Below are 22,323 nucleotides of genomic sequence, written 5' to 3' on the forward strand. Positions count from 1 at the left end.
TTTTAGTTTTTCTCAGTCATTCACATTTGCAGAACTGGGAAGTCTTTTGTCTTAAAATCCTTCCTCTTGAAATCTGTAGTAACAAATGTAACACTAACTTAGAACATAAATAGAAAGAATATTTCTTTCTCATTAAACCCCTATTACTGTTATGGAAAAATCAGCAATCAGTACTTAGAAGTTTGGTAATATGCTGATATTTAATATTTTTTTATAACAGGCACGTATGTGTGATGTATTTGACAGGTGGTGAAAACACTGTGGGAGTCAGGTGGTACCTTTGCTAGATTGGAAGAGTGGGGAAAAATACCTCTCTTCCTCTCCCTGACAGCTTGCCTTTTGTTCCTTGACACTAAAAAGGCTTAAATGTATTTCATTTTACCTTGCTGTCCTTTGCATTTGGCTGTGATGGGGTGGGAGGAGAATATTGTGTAGCTGAAGTCTCACTTCAGACATGGATGTGCCCACATGGGTGGTCATGGTGAACCTGTGATTTCTGTGCATTTCTCCTCCCTCAGAGTGGGATGAGTAAGATGTGAAGAGTGATGATGAGATGAATAATTGCATGGAAAACAATAAGTGAAAGCACCCTGAGAATGCTTGGCTTTGCCCCCCTCTGTGTTTTGGTCGCTTCTTAATTGTTGTTTCAGCAGATGAATGAATTTGAAAATTTCTGGAAATCTTTAATTGTGGGATGGTAGTGCACTTGAAGTAAGAAGAGCAGTCTCTGGAGCCCTGTTGGCATCTCATGTCCATTTCTCTGAAAGGCTGGTAACCTGCACTGTCTGCAGTCAGGTTTGCCCCTGTAAGAAGGATTCAAATAGAAATATTAAACAAGAGAAGAAAAATTATTAAGTATGGTTTGGTTAAGGGGTACTAAAAGCTTTCTTCTCTGATTGAAATGCTCAAGTTCTTTGTAAATATGACTAAAGTATTTCTAAAAGCATATATATATAATATATGGAGATATATTTTTGAAGATTTATAAAAAAACTCCACCGTTTATCATTTAATAAGTATAGACTAGAAAATATCAGTTACTTTCACTAGCTCCCTAGCCCAATAACCCTGTAAACCTGAGTAACACTGAGGCTATCCTCATTTTTCTTAAAAGAGTCTTGCTTTCCATATTCCATTTTCTTAAAGCTTCCTGAGAGATTCAGGAGTTTTATTTGTATTTCTCCTTGTTCACCAGGAACTGTCCAAGGGAAAATTTCTTAGTGGAATAACTTTTGAGGTCAGGAGGAAGGGAAAATATGGACAGATTCCCTCAAAGGATCTCTACAGTTCTAATGACTCTTGCCTATTATTTCACAGTGTCCTAATGCATGTCTTAAGCTTCTGGAGGCAAAATTCTCCATGCACATTGATGGCTCCATTGCAGAGGAATCAGAAGCTTACAGAAGCTATACCACAGATTTCCTGGAGTGTAGCTTATCCATGAGTGTTTCATTCTGGCTTTTGTTTTAATTACTCCATCCAAAATTAAATGCCAGTTTAATGCTGGTCCCTTGATAGCCATGGTGTTCATATCTGTGTTTAGGTCCAATTCTTTCCTACTGTGATACACATCAGAGTAAATCATTGTGGCTAAATGACTTGTGGAAATATATTTTTATCATCTTCCCAGAAGAATAATGAAAGCAATGAGCAAAATTTTATAATTTTTTGAAATGGACTTTTTTATTGTATGCTTAATATGAGCATGATGGCCTTATTTTCCTCTTATCCCTGTGAGACAAGACATTACACTTAAAGCAGGAAAGAACCTAGACACAGGATTGAACAGAAAGGTCCCTGTTATTGCAATATCAATATTGCAATAACAGACATTTAAAGTAAAACAAATTGAATGGTCTTGGGTTTATTACAAGTGGGCTAGATATCCACTAAGCACTATGGAGGTTGGTTTATGCTTTACTACCACTTGTTTAGGACAATCATCATCTGCTCTTGACCATTTTACAGAGAGGTGATGTGGTTTTGTTTCAGCATCTTGGAATGCCACTCTTCCCCTGATATATATCCTTCATATTACATGGATATTTCTTGAAGTACATGAGTATCAAGGCAACAAGATGCTCCAACTGTAAACAAAAAATGGGAAGAAAATTTCAGTGTTTAGTTGCAATGTTAGTAAACAGTGTGTATAATTAGTAAGTGTTATATTGGATGGCTAATATCACTTCTGTTAGCAGTTGTTCAGGAGAACAGATTTCAGAGCAGATTCACACTCAGGAAAGCAGATTTCAGAGCACATTCTACATATGTGAAAATCTAGAGACACATCTAAATAAGCTTCCATGTGCATATGGATTTACAGCAGCTCTTCTGCCTCACCTGACTTCTCTTTGCTGTTGCTTCTGTGAGAGAAGCAGAGCCTGTGGTGTGTGCTCAGCACAGACCTGCAGCTGAGAACTGTGGGGTGAGCAGTCTTCCTCCATACTCTCAGTGCACACCATTTTGGTTCTGGGATACCCAAAGCCCCCCAGACTAGTAGGGATATGATAGGATTTGCTTGGATTCTGCTTTTCTCTTCCCAAAGAGAACCAGCTGTGTTTGGATACCACAGCTTTATGCCAATAACAGCTCCTACAGAAAGTGACCAATATCTGACCAAAGATGGGCCAACTAGTTCAACTGCTTGTCTCCTACAGTGGTTTGTACAGGAGACAGGGCAAATATTTACTAATCATTTTTTTATGGCTTCTCAGCATCTGTTCCTTAGAAACTCCCTAAGGCAGAGGCTGGATTTCTTGAGGAGAATTGGCTTTTGGCTACCCAGCATCCTCAGATAAAGGAGCCCAGGTGTTTGTGGCATCCATCACAGGCTGCCCAAGGATCCAGTTCTTTGTTTCACATGAAACTCTTCCATCAGTTGTGTGGGGTTGAGTTTTGGGGGAGCGGGTGGGGATAGTAGTATTTGCACACAGTTTGGAAGTGGCATGAATTAAAAATGTGTTAAGTTGTAAATAGAGGTGTTGACAATACGTTTGGCAATAACAGATGTACTTGACAGAAGGTGTGGGTGGCTGTTTAGTGCTCAGGAGGAGAGTGTTCAGCCCCCCAGCTCTTCAGGAGTTTTATGAAATAGTGTCAAAACTGGTCCAGGTTTGAAAAGCACCTTCCTGGCTTCATCCAGGAGGATGCACCTGCAGGAGAGTGTATGCTGGATTGAGTACTGTATCACTGAGCCACCCCTGTTACAATGCACATCTGCTGAGAACAGGACCATGCTGTGTGATGCTGGTGGTTTGGTTTGCTGTCTGTCACAGGATGCACCCAAAGCCAGGTTCAACCAGTCTATTCTTGTAACTGAGGAGTGCAGTGTCAGAGACATCATCTTGCTACTTGTTGGCCACTTGTACTAGTGCTTCTGAGAGCCTCCCAGCCATATGTGCACTCCTGCACACATTGCTTAAATTTTCCATATGCCACCTGACAAGCTTTCCAAGGCACTTTATACCACCTTGAAATAACTCCCACTTCTCTTAACAAAATGTGTCATCTGGGAATGCTTTGCCCTTCGTAATATTTCACGAAGGCTTCAGACCTTCTCATGAGATGAGCAGTGCCTTTCCTGAAAGGTTTGGATTTTCAGGTTTCTGTAGTATACAGTGAGTAGTCTGCCACCATCACAAGCCAATGATATATTCTAGTCTTTTTGGCCCCTTGGATCTTCTGGCACTGTATTTCCATCATTGCTGTCTCCATAAGTAACTACAGAAGCAAAAAATCTCTCTGAAAAGACCATATGGTATCTAGCATGGCCACTGTATCAGTTTCTTATTTTTGTTGTTGTGATTCTAGGAAGTATGTTTAAGCAGGTAACATTGATGTGGTACCTTCTGTCTGATTCTCAAGCCTCTGGATAGTTCGCTAGAACAATCACTTATGTGACATTTTAGCCAGACAAATCGGTATTTAATCACCATTTCAACCTAATTTTGAAATGTGTAGTGGACAGACCCTGTACAGTTTTCCCTAATGGATCCAGGGCTTCATCCAAACATCACCAGCACAAGTTAAGATCTCAGTTTTTAACCCAGGAACATCTCACAATTGAGTAGCATGACAAAAACACCCACTTCAGAAACTTGCTGATATTTCTAAATATGTTGGCTCTTTTTCCTTTCTTCTTTCATTCTATGATTGGTCTTATAACTGAGGAGAACTGCAATGTATGCTTTCATTTGGAGCTCTTTACATAAGTTACCTTTTAAAAAATAGCCTGACCCCAGCCTTTCATTTTCTGAGACTAGCCATTTGCATAGCTGTGCCCCACATTGTGATAGATTAAGAGTTTGAGTGTACAGTGTTGTGGGTTTGTATTGCAGGGGTGAAAAATCCAAAATAATATTTTTAAAAAATTGTAATTAGGTGGGGTTGTTTTGCCTTTGCCTTACAGTAATACTGTGCCACATTACAATTAGGAAATCACCTTTAAAAATATAAGTGTTCCCTACAGAATATAAGCAAATTAAATCAGTGCCCCTTTGCATTAAGGTAATTGTCATGGTTAAGACAGATGCTGACCTGCTGAGAATTCCATTGAAGGTGTTACAGTGTTTCTAGAATACAGGTGAGATATTTTTAAACGTTAAAAATTAGATTAAAATTTCTGTTACCTCCATATGGCTTAGGAGCAGATGTCAAGAACCACAACTTTCTCCTGCTGACAAAATCTGACGTGGTTTTTATCAGTGGATTTTTTTTCTTGTATAAGTGAGTATGTATATCCTGTCCTTCAAAAAAATGCCAGAAAAGGCAGACCTGCTACCTGCTGGGAGTACCTAGGTCTTTTTGAGTTTCTCTGCTTCACAGACCAAGCCAGTTGGAGTGCTGAAGACAGGGTCCACACACACTGCCTTGCTGCAGTAATTTTGAGCCCAAATGATGTGTGAAAATCAGCAAGAGCAAAGCTTTCCTGCTAGAATGAACAGGGCTCAAACATTTAGGAAAACACTTCTGCCATTTTTGTGTAGCATTACTAAACAAAGGCCAAATTAGAGATGTAGCAAGAAAAAGTAAGCTTGATTTAAACTATTTAAATAATTGTTGGGTCTTTGTCATTTCAGGAAGGTTTTAAAAATTCTACCTAGCAATAGCTAATTAAAACAGGACTCATATGCTATTTAAACAGCAGTATTGGAGCTGTTGGAAAAGAATACTTGTAAGAGTTACATTGCTACATAATTAAAGTATTATGAAGTGCTCCAATTCACAAAACACTTAGGTGCTTCATTACCTTTTTGCAGTCTGCTCATCCATTAAAACAGGAGAACTCTGAGCCTGCACGAAAGGAAGCACATAAATGCATTATTGAATCAGGGTTAAACTAGCAGCCCTGCTTACTATTCCATGAAAATTTAGTTTCTGACAAGCCTTGCAAGTCTGGAGGATTTCTTATATAGGCTGATAAACAATTTTCATGGAATAAATACAGCAGCCCATAAATGAAAAAAGGACATTTTTGGAAAAAAAAGCATGACAGCAAATCTGCTCTTGTAGTATTTGTAGAAGCTCTGAAAAGCTTAGCAATGATTGAAAACCATCTTTCTGCATTGTGGATTTACATATGTTCTGAATGTTGATGTATCAAGCATGGATTTACTGGCAGGGAAGCAGTATTAAACATGTTTAAACAGTTTAGGCCACATTATCACGGACGTGTGTGATCTGCAGTTCCATATCAGCTGACAAGGGTTCAGCTGCATGGATGTGCTCAAATCTTCCACCCCTGTTATATGAGTGCCTGGGAGGAAATAATCTGCTGAATTAGATTATAGAAACCTCCCCACCATGTCTCAAAAGAGCCAGTTCTTGCCTTGAAGAGTCTATGGTTAGGAAGACAAAATAAAGGCTGGGATAGTGGGGAGAAATGAAGCAACAGAGTTTCATGTTCTTATAGTTTTTGCAAAAGTGTGGATCCAATGTATCTGATACATCAAAGCTGTTTGCTCATAAGGATTGCAGCTCATTACCCTAATGGAATCATGGCTGAAATAGTCTCTTCTCAACTGTTCTCTGTGTTTTGGTACACCTATCCCTTAAAAATTTTGTGGCAGCAGCTTGTACAGCTATGTTTCCACATATTATATTAACACTTAGATTTCTCTTCAATATCATTAAGTAGTTAATGGAAAAGCTCCAACTTTTTTTAGTGCTGAGCTGGATTAGCAGAAGATTGTCCTTCCCTGCACCAAGAGTGATGCTGAAATTGAGATAAGTGATTTACATTCCAAAAGGCTCATTAACCATCAGACTGCTGTGGATTAGATTACGAATGGCATCCTGATGGTTGCATGCAACTTCCAGCAGATTTTTTGGTAGCTAGCATTAAATCAATTTGAATTATAATGGGGAGTCACTAATACATACATATTTTTCAGCAAGCCTGTAGCTACAATGGCTGCCAGCTCTGTTTTTTAATTTTCACTAATAGTTTCATGCTCTTCCAAGATATTGTAACTGTCAAGACCAAATGGGATGCTGTGCTCTAGCAGTTTGTGCCAGAGTTTCAAACCTGAGGTACCAAAACCTAAAAGCATTAAGTTGTTGCCTTATTCCCTACATGTGACCCAACCAATCATGGCACTGCAGCAGGAATTACAAAGTTTGACAAAACCAAGTTCACACCTTTCAGGGCATTGCATCAGGCTTCCTAGCTTATGAAATAATTTAAAAAGAAAGGGATTAAGAAAAATCAATGTTACCTCCATTTTAGTTTCTCGTTATCATCCAGTTTTCAAATTACTAAATAATTCTCCTTATATTTCAGAACTTCTCCCAGAACCAGAAAGAAAATAGCTTTAATTAAGAAAATGGTTATTTTTGCAGTGGGGATCTTTATGAGAGGTGTCAAAACTCATGATTCTTGCAGTTGGAAACACTGCAAAGGATGGAGAAGGTTGCTGTAAGTTTTCTGTGCATTTCCTGATTCCCTGGCTGTCTTCCATCACTCTCAGCAGCATTCCAGCACAACTGGGTGTAACTCTCAGGACAAATGTCATGCAATCCTCTTGCTTTTCTATCCCCCATGCTTCCCCATGGCTTGGAGGAGCTACATTCTCTTGTGGGAAACCTGCAAGCTGGGTTGTGCCTGTCCCACTATTCACCACTTCATATCTGACCTTCAAAAGTGCTGAGTGTTTACAGCCCTTGCTGGAATCATTTGGAGCACCAGGAGCACAGCAAGCTCAAAAATCAGACTGTACTGATGTTGATGGGGAGACATTGAAACAAAGATGCCTGAAGTGAAAGGCCTCTGCTAAATACGTTTAGCCCTACAAGATTTGCTTTGTACAAATGCAGGAAGTGATGTTAAAGAGAAAATAAAATCTGCTAACTGGTAGAAATGTGAAGTCATTCCTTACCATTGATAAAATAAAGGCAAAGGTAGAATTCTGAAGTAGATAAAGAAGGGTAAAGACATAGGACTCAACCTAAATGAATAATTTATTGATTTGCACTGTTTTCTTCCTGTTTTTCAACAAGTCTAGATGAGGAAAGGCATTCTCCTTGAACTACTTTCTTCTGAATAAGTAGGAAGATTCACCTATCAAAAAATTTCAGCAGGAATTTTTTAAAAGAGGTAGTTATTGATATAAAACAAGTTGGCCTTCTGGAGATACAGAATGTTTGAAGACCACTTCTGTGTCTACTGTATTGACATGTTTTGGCATGGTTGGTATCTGCTGCACTTGTTTCTCTCTATTTGAAGCTGGAGAGAGCAGTGTGTCTGTGGTAATTCTTTCATACCACCACCTTTATTCAATCTGCAGGAATGCAGTAAGATAGCAGGATGAACAATACTCCACTCCTGGTTATATAATGGGAGTTTCATCCTCCAGCTGTCACTCTTTCCCAGCCTATATTCCCCTCTAGCCATGGTAGCTATTCACCTGTTCTTCTCCCCATTGCATGGCACATCACTCTGCTAGATCACTAATGTCACTGCTTCCACCTGGCAGAAACCAAACCCTGCTTTTGTTTCTCAGTGTGCAAGAAGAATGGGCTCCATGTTTTGGGCTGCAGTGCTGTGTGGGGATGAGTCATTTAGTGCAGGATGTTTATGTGTCTTTCAGGGCTGTCACCTGGAGCTCCAAACACATGGCATGGATAGGGAATGGATTACAGGCTGGACTTCTTACAGATGTAGCTTGCAAGCTCCCAGTGTGCCATCAGTGATCAAATGGACTGTCTAGGGGCACCTTTGTGCAGACCATTCTCTTACAGCAGCAGGATCAATGCAAGTTGCACCCTGACATGCTGCTCCTGGATTCCACTGCATGGTTCAGCCAAAATCCCTCTTGCACTCAGTTGCTAAAGGGAGAGTTTTCCTTTGACTTTTGCAACCATTATAAGGTGCTGAAGGATTTCACATCAAACACCAGGGCTGTTTGGGTAGGTGGCAGCCTGATGGTGGTTTCCAGAAAAGCACACCCCAATAACAGTACACACAGTCTAGCTGAACCCACCCCTTCCTTGTTTAAATCTAGCCTTGATAAGCCAAGCTGTGAGCTGCACAAGGCTCTGAGCTGAAACTACTACCAAGAGCATCCTCCAGTCCAACCTTCACAGATTTTGAGGTTGGACTGTTGATACAGAAGAAGAGTACATGCGTTGCTCTAAGTGTCATAATTTGAAACAGAATGCAAGAGTGTGGTTTTTTTCTCCAAACATCTATAACAGAAACAATTTTCTACAGTGTTCCTGGTCTACAGGCAAACTTTGTCAAGCATTATCTACATTTCTCATTTCCCTATCACTTTGTTAATAGAAAATGCCATGATACACAGAAAAGGTATTCAAAAGTGTTCTTGTCAAAGGAATTTTAGAGGAAATATGTGGAGAGTGGGTATTAAAAGATTTTTTTTTTTTTTTTAAATATGGAAGCTTTGGATAAATTGCCCAAATATACCAATTGAAAAAAGCATGCCTGAAGTTTATTAGCTATGCTGAAAGACCAGTTTATAAAATATCATCTATTTTATGCAAAGAAAATAACATATTTAACACTACAGATACATAATAGCAATTCTGCTGATTCCCATTGCTTTTCATTGCCATTGTTTAGCAAGACATGAAAATGCATATTTAAGTTTTGTTGACTTTAACATTACTGCTACCAGAAAAAGACCTCAAATACACAGAGAGAGAACTGAAATTCCTTCAAAGTTTTTTGTGGCTTGTTACAGTTTTACAGCCCCTAAAAGTGGAAGAGTCTCACTGCCAAATGTGGTAATTCTGTGAGTCAAGCTTAGCCTTCTCTTGGGACAAGAATATACGTGATCATATTTAACTGCATTAATTTTTGTTCTTTTTTTTTAAAGAGACAGGGTAAAACTCAGGAGATTTTAGCCAAAATGTCTCTTCCTGATGCCTTTCATCTCTGACACAACTCCTAGATTTTCAGCAGTGTCAGCAAAATCAAATTTTAGGACCCCATGCATAAAGACCAAATTTCTCATGAATTACTTAGTAAGTAATTAGGCACGTTCCACTGGAGCAGTCTCCCAGAGCAGGAGGCTGGGGCAGGAAGCTGTGAGGGCTGTGAATAGCCCTGAGCAGGGCTGACTCCTTCTGAGCCACCAGGTTGTAACCCCAGGTAGGCTGTGCCTGCAGACTGTGGGAATGGGGATCCTCTGTCAGGGTCTGAGCAGGCTGAACTGCTGGGGTGTGCTGTGTTTTGCCTCTGTTCTCACAGTCTAGCCAGCCTGGGCAGTGTTTCCATACTGAAGCTTTTTTTTTCATGTCTGTGTGTCTGTCCCTAAAGCCATCCTTAACACCAGCCTCAGAAGGGAAGCCATGAACTACACATGGACAAATTTCCATCACAACCTGCCTTGCTACAAGGCTGCTTCTTCATAGCTTCAGTCATAGCCCAGTTTTAATGTCAGGAGGACCAAATCCTGCTGGCACTGCTTATTTATTGTGGCCTGTAGTATGAGCAGTTTCATGGGGCTTCCTGGAGGATGCATGGGGTTTTGTCTGAAGGTTGCCTAGATCTGTTTGTTCTGTGGTATCTTTGCCCTGGGTTTCTTGTTTGTCTGTATTGACCACCCTCCTGTTGGTGGCACCTCCACAGGGTGTTGTGCTCTCTTTGTTGGCTCTTTCTTTCTAAGTTAAAACCCCTGAGTGCCAGGGCTGAAAGATCTCATGGTGGGATGTACACAGACCGGATCATGGTGAAGGGTGTATAATGTACACCCATAAAACTATATTGACAACATGTAGAGTGTAATAGTAGGAAACAAGAGTAGGTGCATGGACTGCTTGCACTCAATGAAAGACTAACACTTGTCTTTTATGGTCAAATCTTGTGCTCACTAGTTGAAAAAATGTCCAAATTTAGCATTCCTGCTGTTGCCAAGAGGTGTACCAGGCTGGATTTGGTTTGCTCTGAGCATTTGTATCTTCACAGTTGTGCTTATACCAGTCAATTTTATAAATCACAGTGAGTGTAAGAGGAACTAATGTGTATGTGTGCTGCCCATTTCTGATGTATGTGGACATATTGTTTTCAAATAACTCCTGGAAAGTTATAACATTTTCCAGAAGGACCTGAAGCCATTATAAGAAGCAGCTTTAGCTGCTTGTTGCCTGTGGTGGTTGTGTAGGCAAGTCAGATGCAGTAAAGAAGATCCCTGTATGCATTATATCCTGGGCACCAGTCATTCTCAGGGAAGGGAAAATTGTTGTCATCTCAGATTGAGTTTATACATTTTTGGATAGCATACATGGCTTGATTACAAGGTTCTTGTTTTTCAGAAACCATTTTGAATTAGGTATTACGAGATACTTACAGCAGCCTTAGCTGACTGAGATCCTTGCAGTACAAACCAAACAGGTCCCAAGTCAGGAATCTGGTAGGATGCTGTCTGCAAGACTGAAATACAACTCAGCTGGACTTGCTCTCTACTTCTAATTAGTTCTGTGCTATTCAATATCAGAATATTAATATCAGAATGTGTGCTTGTGAGTATAACTGGGAGAAGAATGCCCTACTCTATTTCCCTGGATTTTGCAGTAATTCACAGAAAGGCTTAGACTGATGTTCCTGAGTAGTGGATCAAGCTGTTGGGATTCCATGGCTTCAGCAAATAGTAATGCTTTTGAGAAGCTTCAAAAGATCCATGTGTAAAAGGAAGAGTGAGAGTATCTTATAATGGACTTTAGTCACAACAAATCTGTTATTTTTTAGGCTGTCATTTGAACACATGGTCCAAATTTTCCAGTTGTGTACAAAGACTCAAGCTGGTTTAAATGGACCTTGTTAATTGTTACTTCTGGTAAAGGAATTCAGGAAAAACTGGTAAAGCAGTGTGTAATAGTACATTGCCTTTCTGCTGCTAATGACTCCATGATATAATTGATTTAGCAGTTGAAGTACAACATTAAAAACAAATTATTAAATCTTTAATTATGAGTGCTTCATTAGAAAATTAATTTCTTAAACTAACAACTTGACTGGGCCTATATCAATTGACATAATTCATTAACCCATCTGAGATCCTTTATTAGTTATGCTTAACTTACCTGGGTGTATGAGGCAAGAAATCTTTCTCAAGATAAATAAATTATCAAAATACTTTTTATAGTCAGTTAATTAAAGAGCAAATTGCTGAAGCAGCCTAGACTTCTTATGTAGTATAATGTAGCCCTACTGATACTCAGGAAGCAAAGATCATCCCATCACCTGATGTTTCTCTGTTCTCAATTATGTGTAAATTCCTGAGAAGTTGTATAATGTTGGATATCTCTCCTGGTCAATCCTGTGCCACCATGAAGACTTCTAAAGGTCTCTGTGCAGGCTTAACTGCAGTTCAGCAACAGCAAACATCTGCCCCACTGTTCCAATGGGCTTGCACTACAAGATATTTGTCTGTCTGCTAAAGCTTTTGTCCTCCAGGACATCAGGAAAAGAAGAAACATGACTGTAAATGCAGTAGAAGCCTGGGTGTGAGATTATCTGGCTGTATTAAAAATTAATTCTGAAAGTTAGTTTTGGAGTAATGAAAGGTGGAATTAGAAAATAAATGCTTTGCATCCTGATTAGAGTAAGTGTGAATTGATTTCTTTGTAGCCAGATGATGTAGCAGAATCTGGCTGTGAGTACAGTATTTTGTTCATGAACTGAGGTTTCCCAAGCAATGGCATTTGAAAAACTCAACCATCAGATGCTTGGCAAATTTTAAATCATACTCCATTTTTTGCATTTTTTGTTACTGTCATGCAGGCAAGGTCATCTGTTGCATTTTGAATAAAAAGAATATTCATAACTATTTCATTTTACAGTAAAGAACTTAAAATTTAGCTTATTAGGGGATGTTAAAATATCATCTGTATGGGAAAAAACAGCCAAGCATTTGACACATATAAAACTCTCCCTTCTTGGACAGAAATAATCAACAAAACTGTGTTTCTCCATAAAAGCAGATTAAAAAAGAGCAACCAAATAAGGATGAAATTGAAACAATTTCAGGGAAAACCTGAATTTCCAAGGCTCACTTTCTAACCTGTGAGGGAAACTGTGTGACTTTCAGACAGCTGCCAGGCACTAAACTTTTGCTAGCAAAATGCTAGCAAATTGTGGCAAGCTGGAAGTGGAGCTAAATGGTAAAATATTTTTGTTGCCACTTTGAAGGACCAGCTTTGTCCACTATAGAAAGCCTGTGTCCTCAGGAACATGTAAATTAAGATTTGATTGAAGGTAGTGGAATAGCAAATGGCAATCATCATAGTCTTTGAATGTCTGGGCTGTATCTGGGATATCAAGTAAAGAAAATATAGCATTAGGGCTCAACTTCGAGGTAGCATTCATGAGTTTTCAGTGAAAAAAAAAAATGATCTTCTTTCTTATGCCAGTGTAATCACATCTCAGTGAGTTATAGCACCTTATCCAATGAGTTGATGCAGGTCATTATGCACTTGTGATGCTTGCTGAGCACTTGTTAAGTATGCAGGGAGCACAGCACATGGCTATCTCCTGCCACTCTGTGACTTCTATTCACTTTTTCATCCCAAAAATTCTACAGTTGTCAATTTTATGTGATTGTTAAGGCTCAGAAATCTTACCAGAATAAGATAAAGGGCTTTGGCATAATCATTGCTTCTCTCTATTTAATGACCCTGCTGCTACCTGCTCCAAAACACAACTTGGTGCATGGCCATGGTCATGCTGGAAGGTGTGACCTCCAGAATATCAGCACCTGCAGCTGCTGGCCTTGAGCAGAGGGAGTCAAGGAGTTTGCTGGGCTCCCTCACTAGGAAACTGTGTGTGTGTGTGTGGATGCTCAAGCTTTTTATGAAAGATTATAAAAGAAATCGGTTATTTGGAAATGTAAGCCTAAACTTTTCTGTACCCAAGAGGGTATTGTGTTAGGTCACCTCTGAGTGATAGCTCATTGCTGATTCTGAAGAAACCTTCATGGCTTAAGCAGGGATATGGCAAAAAGGGCTCTCTGCTGAGGCATGACCACTGCTCTGTACAGTGATAGTGAGGGTCAAAAGACTGCCTTAACCCCCAGGGGGAGCCTGCCCTGGAGGCTAAATCCAGGAGATTAAATCCTTTTACTGCTTTGCAGGAATTTCCACTGCCTGTCAAGAAAGTTCCCAAATCTATTATGCATACCTGATTTGACATTCTCTCTTCAAACTTGTCCTTCTTATCTCTAGCAAGACTCAAAATATTTCACAAAAAAGATCAGAATTACAAGTGCTCCCATGTTAAATGTAAGATAATGTAAAATATCTTATGGAAAAGACAGTGATATCTCTCTACCTTATCATAGTCTTCTCACTTTTCAGCCCAGTTAATCATTGTTCATTGGAAAGACCTTAATTTATGCTGCATTACTGATTTGCTCTAAAGAGACACTGTGCTTTTCAGGTTCACTGAGATATTCTGCTACTGGCTTTTCAAAATTGGCTGGAATATTCACAGTGCAGCAGCTGGTGCTTTGTTCTTTGTAGCCCAAGGTCAATAGATGGGAAAAAGCTTCATAGTGCTTCCCCCTGTAGATCCATCAGCCAGAGAGGAGTCAGGGCAGTGCTGGCAGCTGAGCCCAGCCAGAGAGAGCCCAGGAGGCCAGGCTGGGTCAGGGCTCAGCCAGTGATGTGTGTGTGTGCTGGGGCTCACTGGTAGCCCAGCACAGCGTGACCCAGGGTGCTGCTGTGCCGCTGTCCTGATGTCCCTTCCTGCCCTCACGTGCCCTGTGGTGACACTGGTGTTGTTGGGGCTTGTCTGGCATTCCCATGCCTCCAGTGCTATGGCTCTGTGTCAAGGAAATGGAAGGCTGTATATGTGGCATTTTAAGGTGCTCTTAGCCAGGAAAGTTAAAGTCCTGTGGTGGGACATGGTTGCACTGTGTTTCTCTGGGAGATGTAGTATTTATAATAGAGAGCAGAATGCAGAGGGAGCCATGTGAAATAACCAGTGGCCTGGAGGCTCAGTTGGTCCCTGGGAGTGTGAGGGATGAAAGTTAGTGTTTCTGGTCTAAATCAGAGCAGACAGTCTGGTGTACAGGAGGAGCAGCTGTCTTATTTTCAAAGCTTTCTAGGCAAAATTTTTGTCAAACCTTTGTTTAACCCGACTCCTTGTTTAACCCAAGTTCATGTTTGCACATTCTTTCCCTGTTATGTGCCTGATCATCTCTTTACTTAAGGGACACAACAGCTATGACTCATTCCCTGTGATGCAGCTGGAGTCCCAGTAGCCATATTACCAGGAAGATACTTAAAAATCCAAGGGAATTGCATTAAAGTCCAACAAGATAACTGTTTTAATCTGTTTGCTTCCATAGCAGTCCATACAGTGACTAAAAGTTATCACTCTGGCCCAAAATATTTGGGTTTGATGTCATTAAGCTCAGAAGACTTGGTGTTCTCTAACTCCCAGAACTATTTCAATGAAATGAAGGTGTTTCTTTCCAGAGGAGAGTAAACTAAAATCAGGTAGCTAGTGCTGTCAGGAGCAGTGTGACTGTGCATTAATGTACTAGCAGCTCTTGCTTTGTTTCTCTTGTATTTGAGCTTTCCAAGAGGACAGTGAGTGGGAGGGATACCCATGCACTCTCCAGTATTTTTATGCAGCCTAGAAAGCTTAGACTTACCAAGGAAATCAGTGGCAACAACTGCACATGGTCTGAAAACTAAAGGGGACTGTTGTAGCTTCCTCAGGGATCTCTTTTGTTCCAGAAAACCAGTGATTCCCTTGGCACAAGGGTTCTCAACCAATTTAGGTCCTGTTTTCATCATACTGGGGACTGAGCACTCTTTCCAATCCCATGAAACTCCCCATTCTTCTCCTTAGCAATGTTGCTAAATTTGCCTGGCACTAGAATTAACCTGTTTTGCACCCACAAGTTTTTTTCATGTTTCCTGGCTGTGAGAGCTGGGAGTTGCTCAGATGAGACTCTGAAACCTGCACAGGCTTCAAGTCTGACAGAGTTCAGTGCAGGCTCTCAATTGCTGATACTGAGAGAGTGATGTTATTGTGTATGTTGTTTCTGAGTGAATGAGACAAACCACGTGCAAGTACCTATCAACAATCTCATTCCTCTATTCTTTTAAAAGTTATGAGCATATAAGGCAACTCCATCTGTGAACTTTTCACAGAATTTTTACATGGTGTATATAATAAATTATCTGCTTCCTGCTTCAGAGAAATGAGAAGTAACTGAGCAAGTAAAAGTCATCAAGCAGAGGCTGTTAGCAGAGAAGTGGACTTTTCTAATAAAGAACTTTTCAACTAAGAAATGATGGTTCTCCTGTAATTTCAGTTCTCTGGGCTGTTTCTATATATTAATTTTCCAGTGCTGGAAAGCAGATCTTTGTGTCTGTGACTTAGAGGTTTACAAGCTATCTAATACTTATATAGGTACACAAATACATGAAATTAATTGCAAATAATTTTAAGATCATTCACATTAAATGCTTCTCTTCAAGCCAGCCTGTGGCAAAAGGTTTCTGCTGACATTGAGAAGATTTTGCTCAGCCCTGACCTCTACAGCCTGAAAAGAAATAAAGATCTACTAATTTCTTTCCACTGCTTTCAATCATCAATTAAACTGAAAACAAGGGCTATAAATTATGGTGACCTTTGCAATAACTTATCATTTGTGGAACAGAAATGTAATGCTGTGAAAGCTCTGTGAATAATAAAAAAATATATTAATAACTTTCTCGGAAACCAGCAAGCAAAGTGTAAATTGCTTTCTGCTTGGTATCAAATTTTCATGTAAGGTACTGTATCATGGAAATTTTCAGTCTTGTTAAGACTCAGATGACCTAAAAATAATGCTACCTCTTTACCTCTGTACTTTCTGTCATCTCAGCTGACAAATGTGATTGTACTAGATTTAATCAGCATTTTATAATGACTTCCACAGAAAATAGAGCCTGTTGGTTTTCCCTTGTTGGCCTCTAAAATGTGTAAGGAACAATGGGTCAATTTTTTGGACTAAGAAATTGCTAAAAATGTAGCAACCACAAAAAACACCTTTTGGTGGCACACACATTTTCTATTTAATGGAATTTGTGTTTTATGGGTCTTCAACTAGGTTTTTACAACAAACTGAAGGAACAGCAGCATGTGTATAAATTTTCAAACCATCATTTTGTAGACCAAAGATCTTCCTTAGCTCATGAGGCAGCTATACCATTTCATGAGCCTGATTAAAACTTCCCCCCCCTCCAGAATTGTCCTTTTGGTGAGAGCACAGTGAGTTCTTTATGGCCCTTGGCTTCTCTTCACCTCAAAGATGCCAAGAAACAACCAGTGAAGATGTGTTTCTTTTGTGCTAGTTGCATGTTTGCTAGAAATACAGTGGAGAGCAGATAGGTACCAATTATCTGCGAGGGACATGGAGTTCTGCACATCCCTGATCTGTGCTAAACACTCAAGGTGCAGAGCTTTGGGTCCTGTAAACCATTCCCCATTTCCCTGATTCCCAAGGATATAATGAGAAAGTTGTTTTAATGACCACTTGAAAGCCATGGATACCAGGTGGCACTAAGCTTCTACGTAATCCTTGTTCATCCCTGTATATGCAATATCTTAAACTTCATCTAATTTTCATAGGGGAAGATAAAAAAGTCCCCCTCACACTGGATCTTTTCCCTTGGCTTCTCAACTCATGGAGTGGAGATCCTTAGTCAATACTTCAACCATTGAATTACTTCCTAGTCACTGATTTTTTTTTTCTAGGATGAAGAACTGTTTCCTCACCAATGATACCATATTTATCACAGTTCTGCAAAACTCATTGCTTTTCAGCAGCTTACAGACAAAACATATAAACAGCATAAGAATCCTGAATTTTAGTATTTCTTCATCTGTCGTTTGTGCCTTCTTTAGTTTGAAGGCAATTTTGCAGTTCATCAGCAGTGATGGTGGGCACACAGGGAAACAGGCAAACATTTCTGACAACTGTCCATCCGTGTTACAGTACGGAGAGCAAACAGCTTTCAAACTCAGCTTCCAGCTCCCTGAGAGTTTGACATGAGTATTCAGAGGGCCCACTTTCTTTCCTATATTTTAATTCCTGCTGTTGAGATGGCACTTTGCACTGTGGATGCCAACTTTGGTGTTTGTGTGTCATTCATAGTTCCCCAAGGGGAAGCTCACAGGGTGGCTGTATCCAGATGGGCCTGCCAAGTAATCCTAGCTGCTCAGCAGGGTGCCACCTTCTGTGAAGTGACAAGGACCTAAAGAGATGAAGAGAGAAAGCAGTGTGAGTCCATCCCAGGAGGTGAAGATGCAAGTCCTTTCCTCTGTTTAAATTGTCCTTGAAGGGAAAGTGCAGATGAAGCTGCACCATGAAGCAGATGTTCGGATCGTGGTGTCAGATGAACGCTGCTGCTTTTAAGGTCAGTTTTACCTCTTGACACAGCCTGAAGGTGCATGTAGCTGTCAGTTGTTTTGAAAATTTGTTCTGCTTCAGTGAATTGGAGAAATTCCTTGTTCTAGCAAAGTCCCAAAATAGCAGATGGCTCGTATGTCAGGCATCAGCAAATCCTAAAGTTGTGGGCATGACCCCTGTCCATGTCCTGTTGAAAAATCTGCCTGTTGTCAGGATTAGGGTTTTCTGTAACAAGACCAAAAGTGTCAGTTCCACTCATTTATAATGTACTGTTGTTGGACTTTAAAGCTGTCTTCCCCAAAAGTAATGGAGATTTAGTGTTCTTCATGATGTTTTGGAAGACATTCATGCTGAGAAATTGTAACTTCCTGAGTGCTCAGTTAATGAGGCTGGGAAAAGCTAAACTGTGTTTTCTTTAAGCATTTGAGCCTTCATCATCCATATAAGTGAAAGTGCTGTAAGTGATTTTTGGTGACAGTGGGATTAAGGGAATATGGCTTGACATCTTGTCAGACTGCTATGAACCTGTATTTTGTATTTTTTGTTGGGTCAGCATAGAGGATGACATCATATTGTGATTGAAATTTAACAGGTCCTGCCAGTATTAGGATAATTTTTGGTCCAAACTAGGTCAGGGGTTTTTTTGCTGTTTTGTTTTGTTTTTGTAAGTGTCTACAGCCCTGTACATCATGAACTTTTTGATGGTTATCAGCATGAAACTGCACTTAGCAATAGTATTTTCACCAGTTTTCGTTAAGGTTTCACACTCATCAGCATTTCTAAAGAATGTGTTAAGGCTTTATGACTGAACATGAGAGCAATAATGCTCAAGAAAGAACAGCCTTTCCCAAGTGGCAGGAGTCAAGTGGACATTATACCTTGTGTTTATATAGCATCTCCTAACCAGGGTGTTCCATGAGAGTTGGGGTATTTTTTGAGCTGTTCTTTTTGCCGCTACTTCTTCATCACAAGTCACTCCAGCAGATTATCAGCACTCAGCCCTGCTGCACAGCAGTCAAAGCCAGGGAATGGAGCCAGGCTTCCCATGCTGAGGACACTTCCCAGCAATCTAGCCAAGGAGTAAAGGAACTGTGAAATATGCTGACAAAGCAGACTGGAGGCAAGGTAGACTAATAGGGGTTAATGCTATAGCTGATGGCTGAGAGGGGCACAAAGAATTTTATATTGCTCGTGGAGCTGCTTGGCACTCTTCTTTCAATACAGATTTTTCTCTTGTAATCCCATGTTCTGACATGCTGGCTTGATGTATCATCTCGATAATGTGGGAAGACTGGGGAAATTCAGTGAAATGGCTGTATTTCAGTACAGTGTCTGTCAAGGGAAGGATGTCAGTCAATCACAGACTGGAAAAAGCAAACAATGTCTTATCTCTGTGTGAGACTGAAATTCTTAATGTCCCTGTGTGCAGACCTGTGCCTCCATTTTCAGGCACTTTACTCCCTTGAGCAGCCACATGTTTAACCTGCGTTGAGTGCAAGTGTAAATCCTGATGTATTTCACAGTGGAGAGCTCTTTCCAGCAGAAAGGAAGAGATGAGGTGAAACAATAGCTTCAGGTGAAACTTCAGTTACTGCCTGAGGTCTGCTGTACCAATAAAGAAATTAAAATGATGCCATTGAATTAATAGTTTATACACAAGGAATGAGTTTAGGAGATTGCCGTGGCTATGAAAAAAGACTGAAAACAATTCATTTAAATATTTTGATTATTGGGTCTGCTGAAGCACTAGTTCATGAGATGACCATTGTTCTGAAGTGAATCTGATCACTTTTCACTTAGAAGAGGTCTCAGGAATGTCTCAGTTAACTGATTTGTCATTGCTATCTGACATAAGAAATATTTCTCATTGTAGCAGTGATTTGGAGTCATACTGCTTGCTAGTGAAGATAACAAAATTTTTGAGATAGCCCAGCATCTGAATGAAGATACCTGGTATCCTTTCTCACCTTATATTATTCTTGTTATTCTTTGCATGACTGGTATCAAACCCATCATATTCAGCTAGTCTATGCAAATTTATCAAGAATGAATATGTATGTGAGGTGGTTTTCCTCTTTGTGATGGTCTCATCCTGGCACAGTCAGAGCACATTAACACAGCAGTGTGAGAAGGCAGCAGTGGTAACACTGGTTTGCGTCTATTCCATGAGTGGTAGCATCTGTTTGATGATTAGATAAAGGATTTTGGCTGTCAGAGCTGTCAATCTGACACCTTTGACGAGCACTAAAATAAACCTGTTCTACCAGTAACTGTTAATTTCTTACCCTGCTTTTGATTTGCTTGACTCCCTGTGTCCTTGCCGATAACTACTAGAAAGGCTAATGCATTATAAACTCGGAAAAGCGAAGCAAACGGCTGTCATTTTTTGCACAACAGATGTTCCTGATCAGGAATCAGAGAAAGGATCTCATCACTCTTCCTGTGAGCAATTTAATTTGTCTGTTCCATGGCACACCAGCCACCTCCTATCTTGTGACTGATGTGCCCAAGTCCTACTTCATTTCAGGATCAGTTCCTTTAATCTTACAGAATTATTAAGTTTTTTTTTTCTGTGCCAGGGCAAAGAGAGTGGAAAAAAGGAAATTGCTTCATTGCTTACATTGTCACCAATGATGCATCATAATGAAAAATAACAAAGACCTATTTCAAAAATAGGAAACTCAAGTACTGCATCTTAAGAGAACTAGAAAGTAATCTATGAGCACTTTTTAAAAAGAAATAGCAATATAGATTTAATGATGTTTCTTTAGAAATTTTAAGACTCAGAGGTAGGAATAAACTGTGTATAACCCACCAGATTCTTGTGATGCAAGTTAGCAGGATGGAGAAATTGATACATTTTTAAGAAAAGCTGTTGCTGTGGATCCAGTTCTCCACCCCTTAATCATGCAAATTGTATGAAATGAGTAATTACTGGTGATGGTACTCTCTTTTCCATTTAGTTTGATGGAACTGTATCACTGCTGCTGTTTTGTAATAATGGATGGGTACTGCTGGAGATGTAAATTCTGTAGTTATTCAATAGTTTATTTCCAGTTATTCTGTTAAAGACTTGCTAGAAGGGAAAGGCAAGGGAAGGTGGTCTTATCTTGTGCTCATGGTCAGCAAGAAAGGGAAGCTGCTGCTGACTGTACAAACAGGACTGTCCATGGCCACAGTCCCAGCTTTCAGTCCTGAAAAATGAGCGAAGTGTATTTGAGGAGCTCGTGGTTGTCCATCCCTGGTAGAAGGAGAAGCCACTGATGTGACCTCTTTTCCATCTGGCAGGTTGACAGGACAGAAGTGATCCGAACCTGTATAAATCCTGTCTTCTCCAAGCTGTTCACGGTGGATTTCTACTTTGAAGAGGTGCAGCGGCTGCGGTTTGAGGTCCATGACATCAGCAGCAATCACAATGGGCTGAAGGAGGCAGATTTCCTCGGTGGCATGGAGTGCACTCTCGGACAGGTGAGTGTCAGTGCCATTTCCCCCCTTGTTGCTCGTTTTTTGTATATATATATGAAATATGTTCTTTGTCCAGTGGCTGATGGGTGATTTGTCATTCGTGGCAAAATTCCTAATTGGTGCTTTGAATGGGATAATTGAGAACTTCTGCTGGTTTGTGTTACTGCTGTAGTACAGCTTCAAGTCAGCCAGTGCTTATAGGAAATGGAAGATCAGCGATTGGCCTTGGACACTGAAAGGCCGTGCTCATTAGTGTTGGAAAATAGACTGATTTTGAAGAAATTTATTGTGCCTAACATTGCATGGGATTTAAAACAAGTTCCAAGTCCAAGAAGCACCTAAAATATACTTTATTCACATAGGGTAGTGCCTGGTGATGTGGCAAATAGAGAAAGATAGGGTTGGATTCATCTCCCTGACTCTCAGTCATCCAAAAGTTAGGTGTCTAGACTAAGTTGCTCCTCTGATTTCCATCTTTAGTTCAGTGGAGAGAAACAGACAGTTCTAACCATTGATTCATTCTGCCTGAGACCACTATCATAGATTAGGATAAATTGTCTTCAGGACATGCCTGTCTTTCCTCATCAGTTGTCAAGAGAGCCAAGACAGCTGGCTTAGGGGAGATACTTAACTTTTTGGATTACTAAATGTAAGGGTGATGAGTCCTACCCACAAGATGGATATCTAGGTGTCATCATAGCCAACTTTGAGTTGAATTCCCATACTGCTGACTGTGGCACACTACAGCATCCCAGGTATCACTGTTTATTTCAGACTGGCAGTGTTTTTGCCATGCAGAGTTTCATAGCACAGATTTCTGCTCTGTCCATAATGGAAATGCCAAGTTTCACTGAGCTGAGTGTAAATTTGTTCTCCATGCTGTGGTAACTTGTGTGCCAAGAGCAGGAAGTGCTTTTGTTTAGATTAGCCTTTGCAGTGCTTCCACCTAAGTTTGTATTATGAATAGGATAGTGTGTCATGGAAGATGCTG

General features: G+C 40.2%; 1 protein-coding gene across 4 annotated transcripts in view; it reads left to right on the top strand.

Moving 5' to 3' along the window:
- Positions 1–22,323, top strand: part of CPNE4 (copine 4) — a 214,149-nt gene that overhangs the window by 87,538 nt on the left and 104,288 nt on the right. For all 4 annotated transcript variants that reach the window (XM_056485293.1, XM_056485294.1, XM_056485295.1 and 1 more), the window contains one exon: positions 21,156–21,335. In XM_056485293.1, coding sequence (XP_056341268.1) covers positions 21,156–21,335 — 180 coding nt within the window. The remainder of the gene's footprint in view (positions 1–21,155; positions 21,336–22,323) is intronic.

The sequence above is a fragment of the Oenanthe melanoleuca genome, chromosome 2 (genome assembly GCF_029582105.1).
Source record: "Oenanthe melanoleuca isolate GR-GAL-2019-014 chromosome 2, OMel1.0, whole genome shotgun sequence".
In the NCBI taxonomy this organism is placed as follows: Eukaryota; Metazoa; Chordata; class Aves; order Passeriformes; family Muscicapidae; genus Oenanthe; species Oenanthe melanoleuca.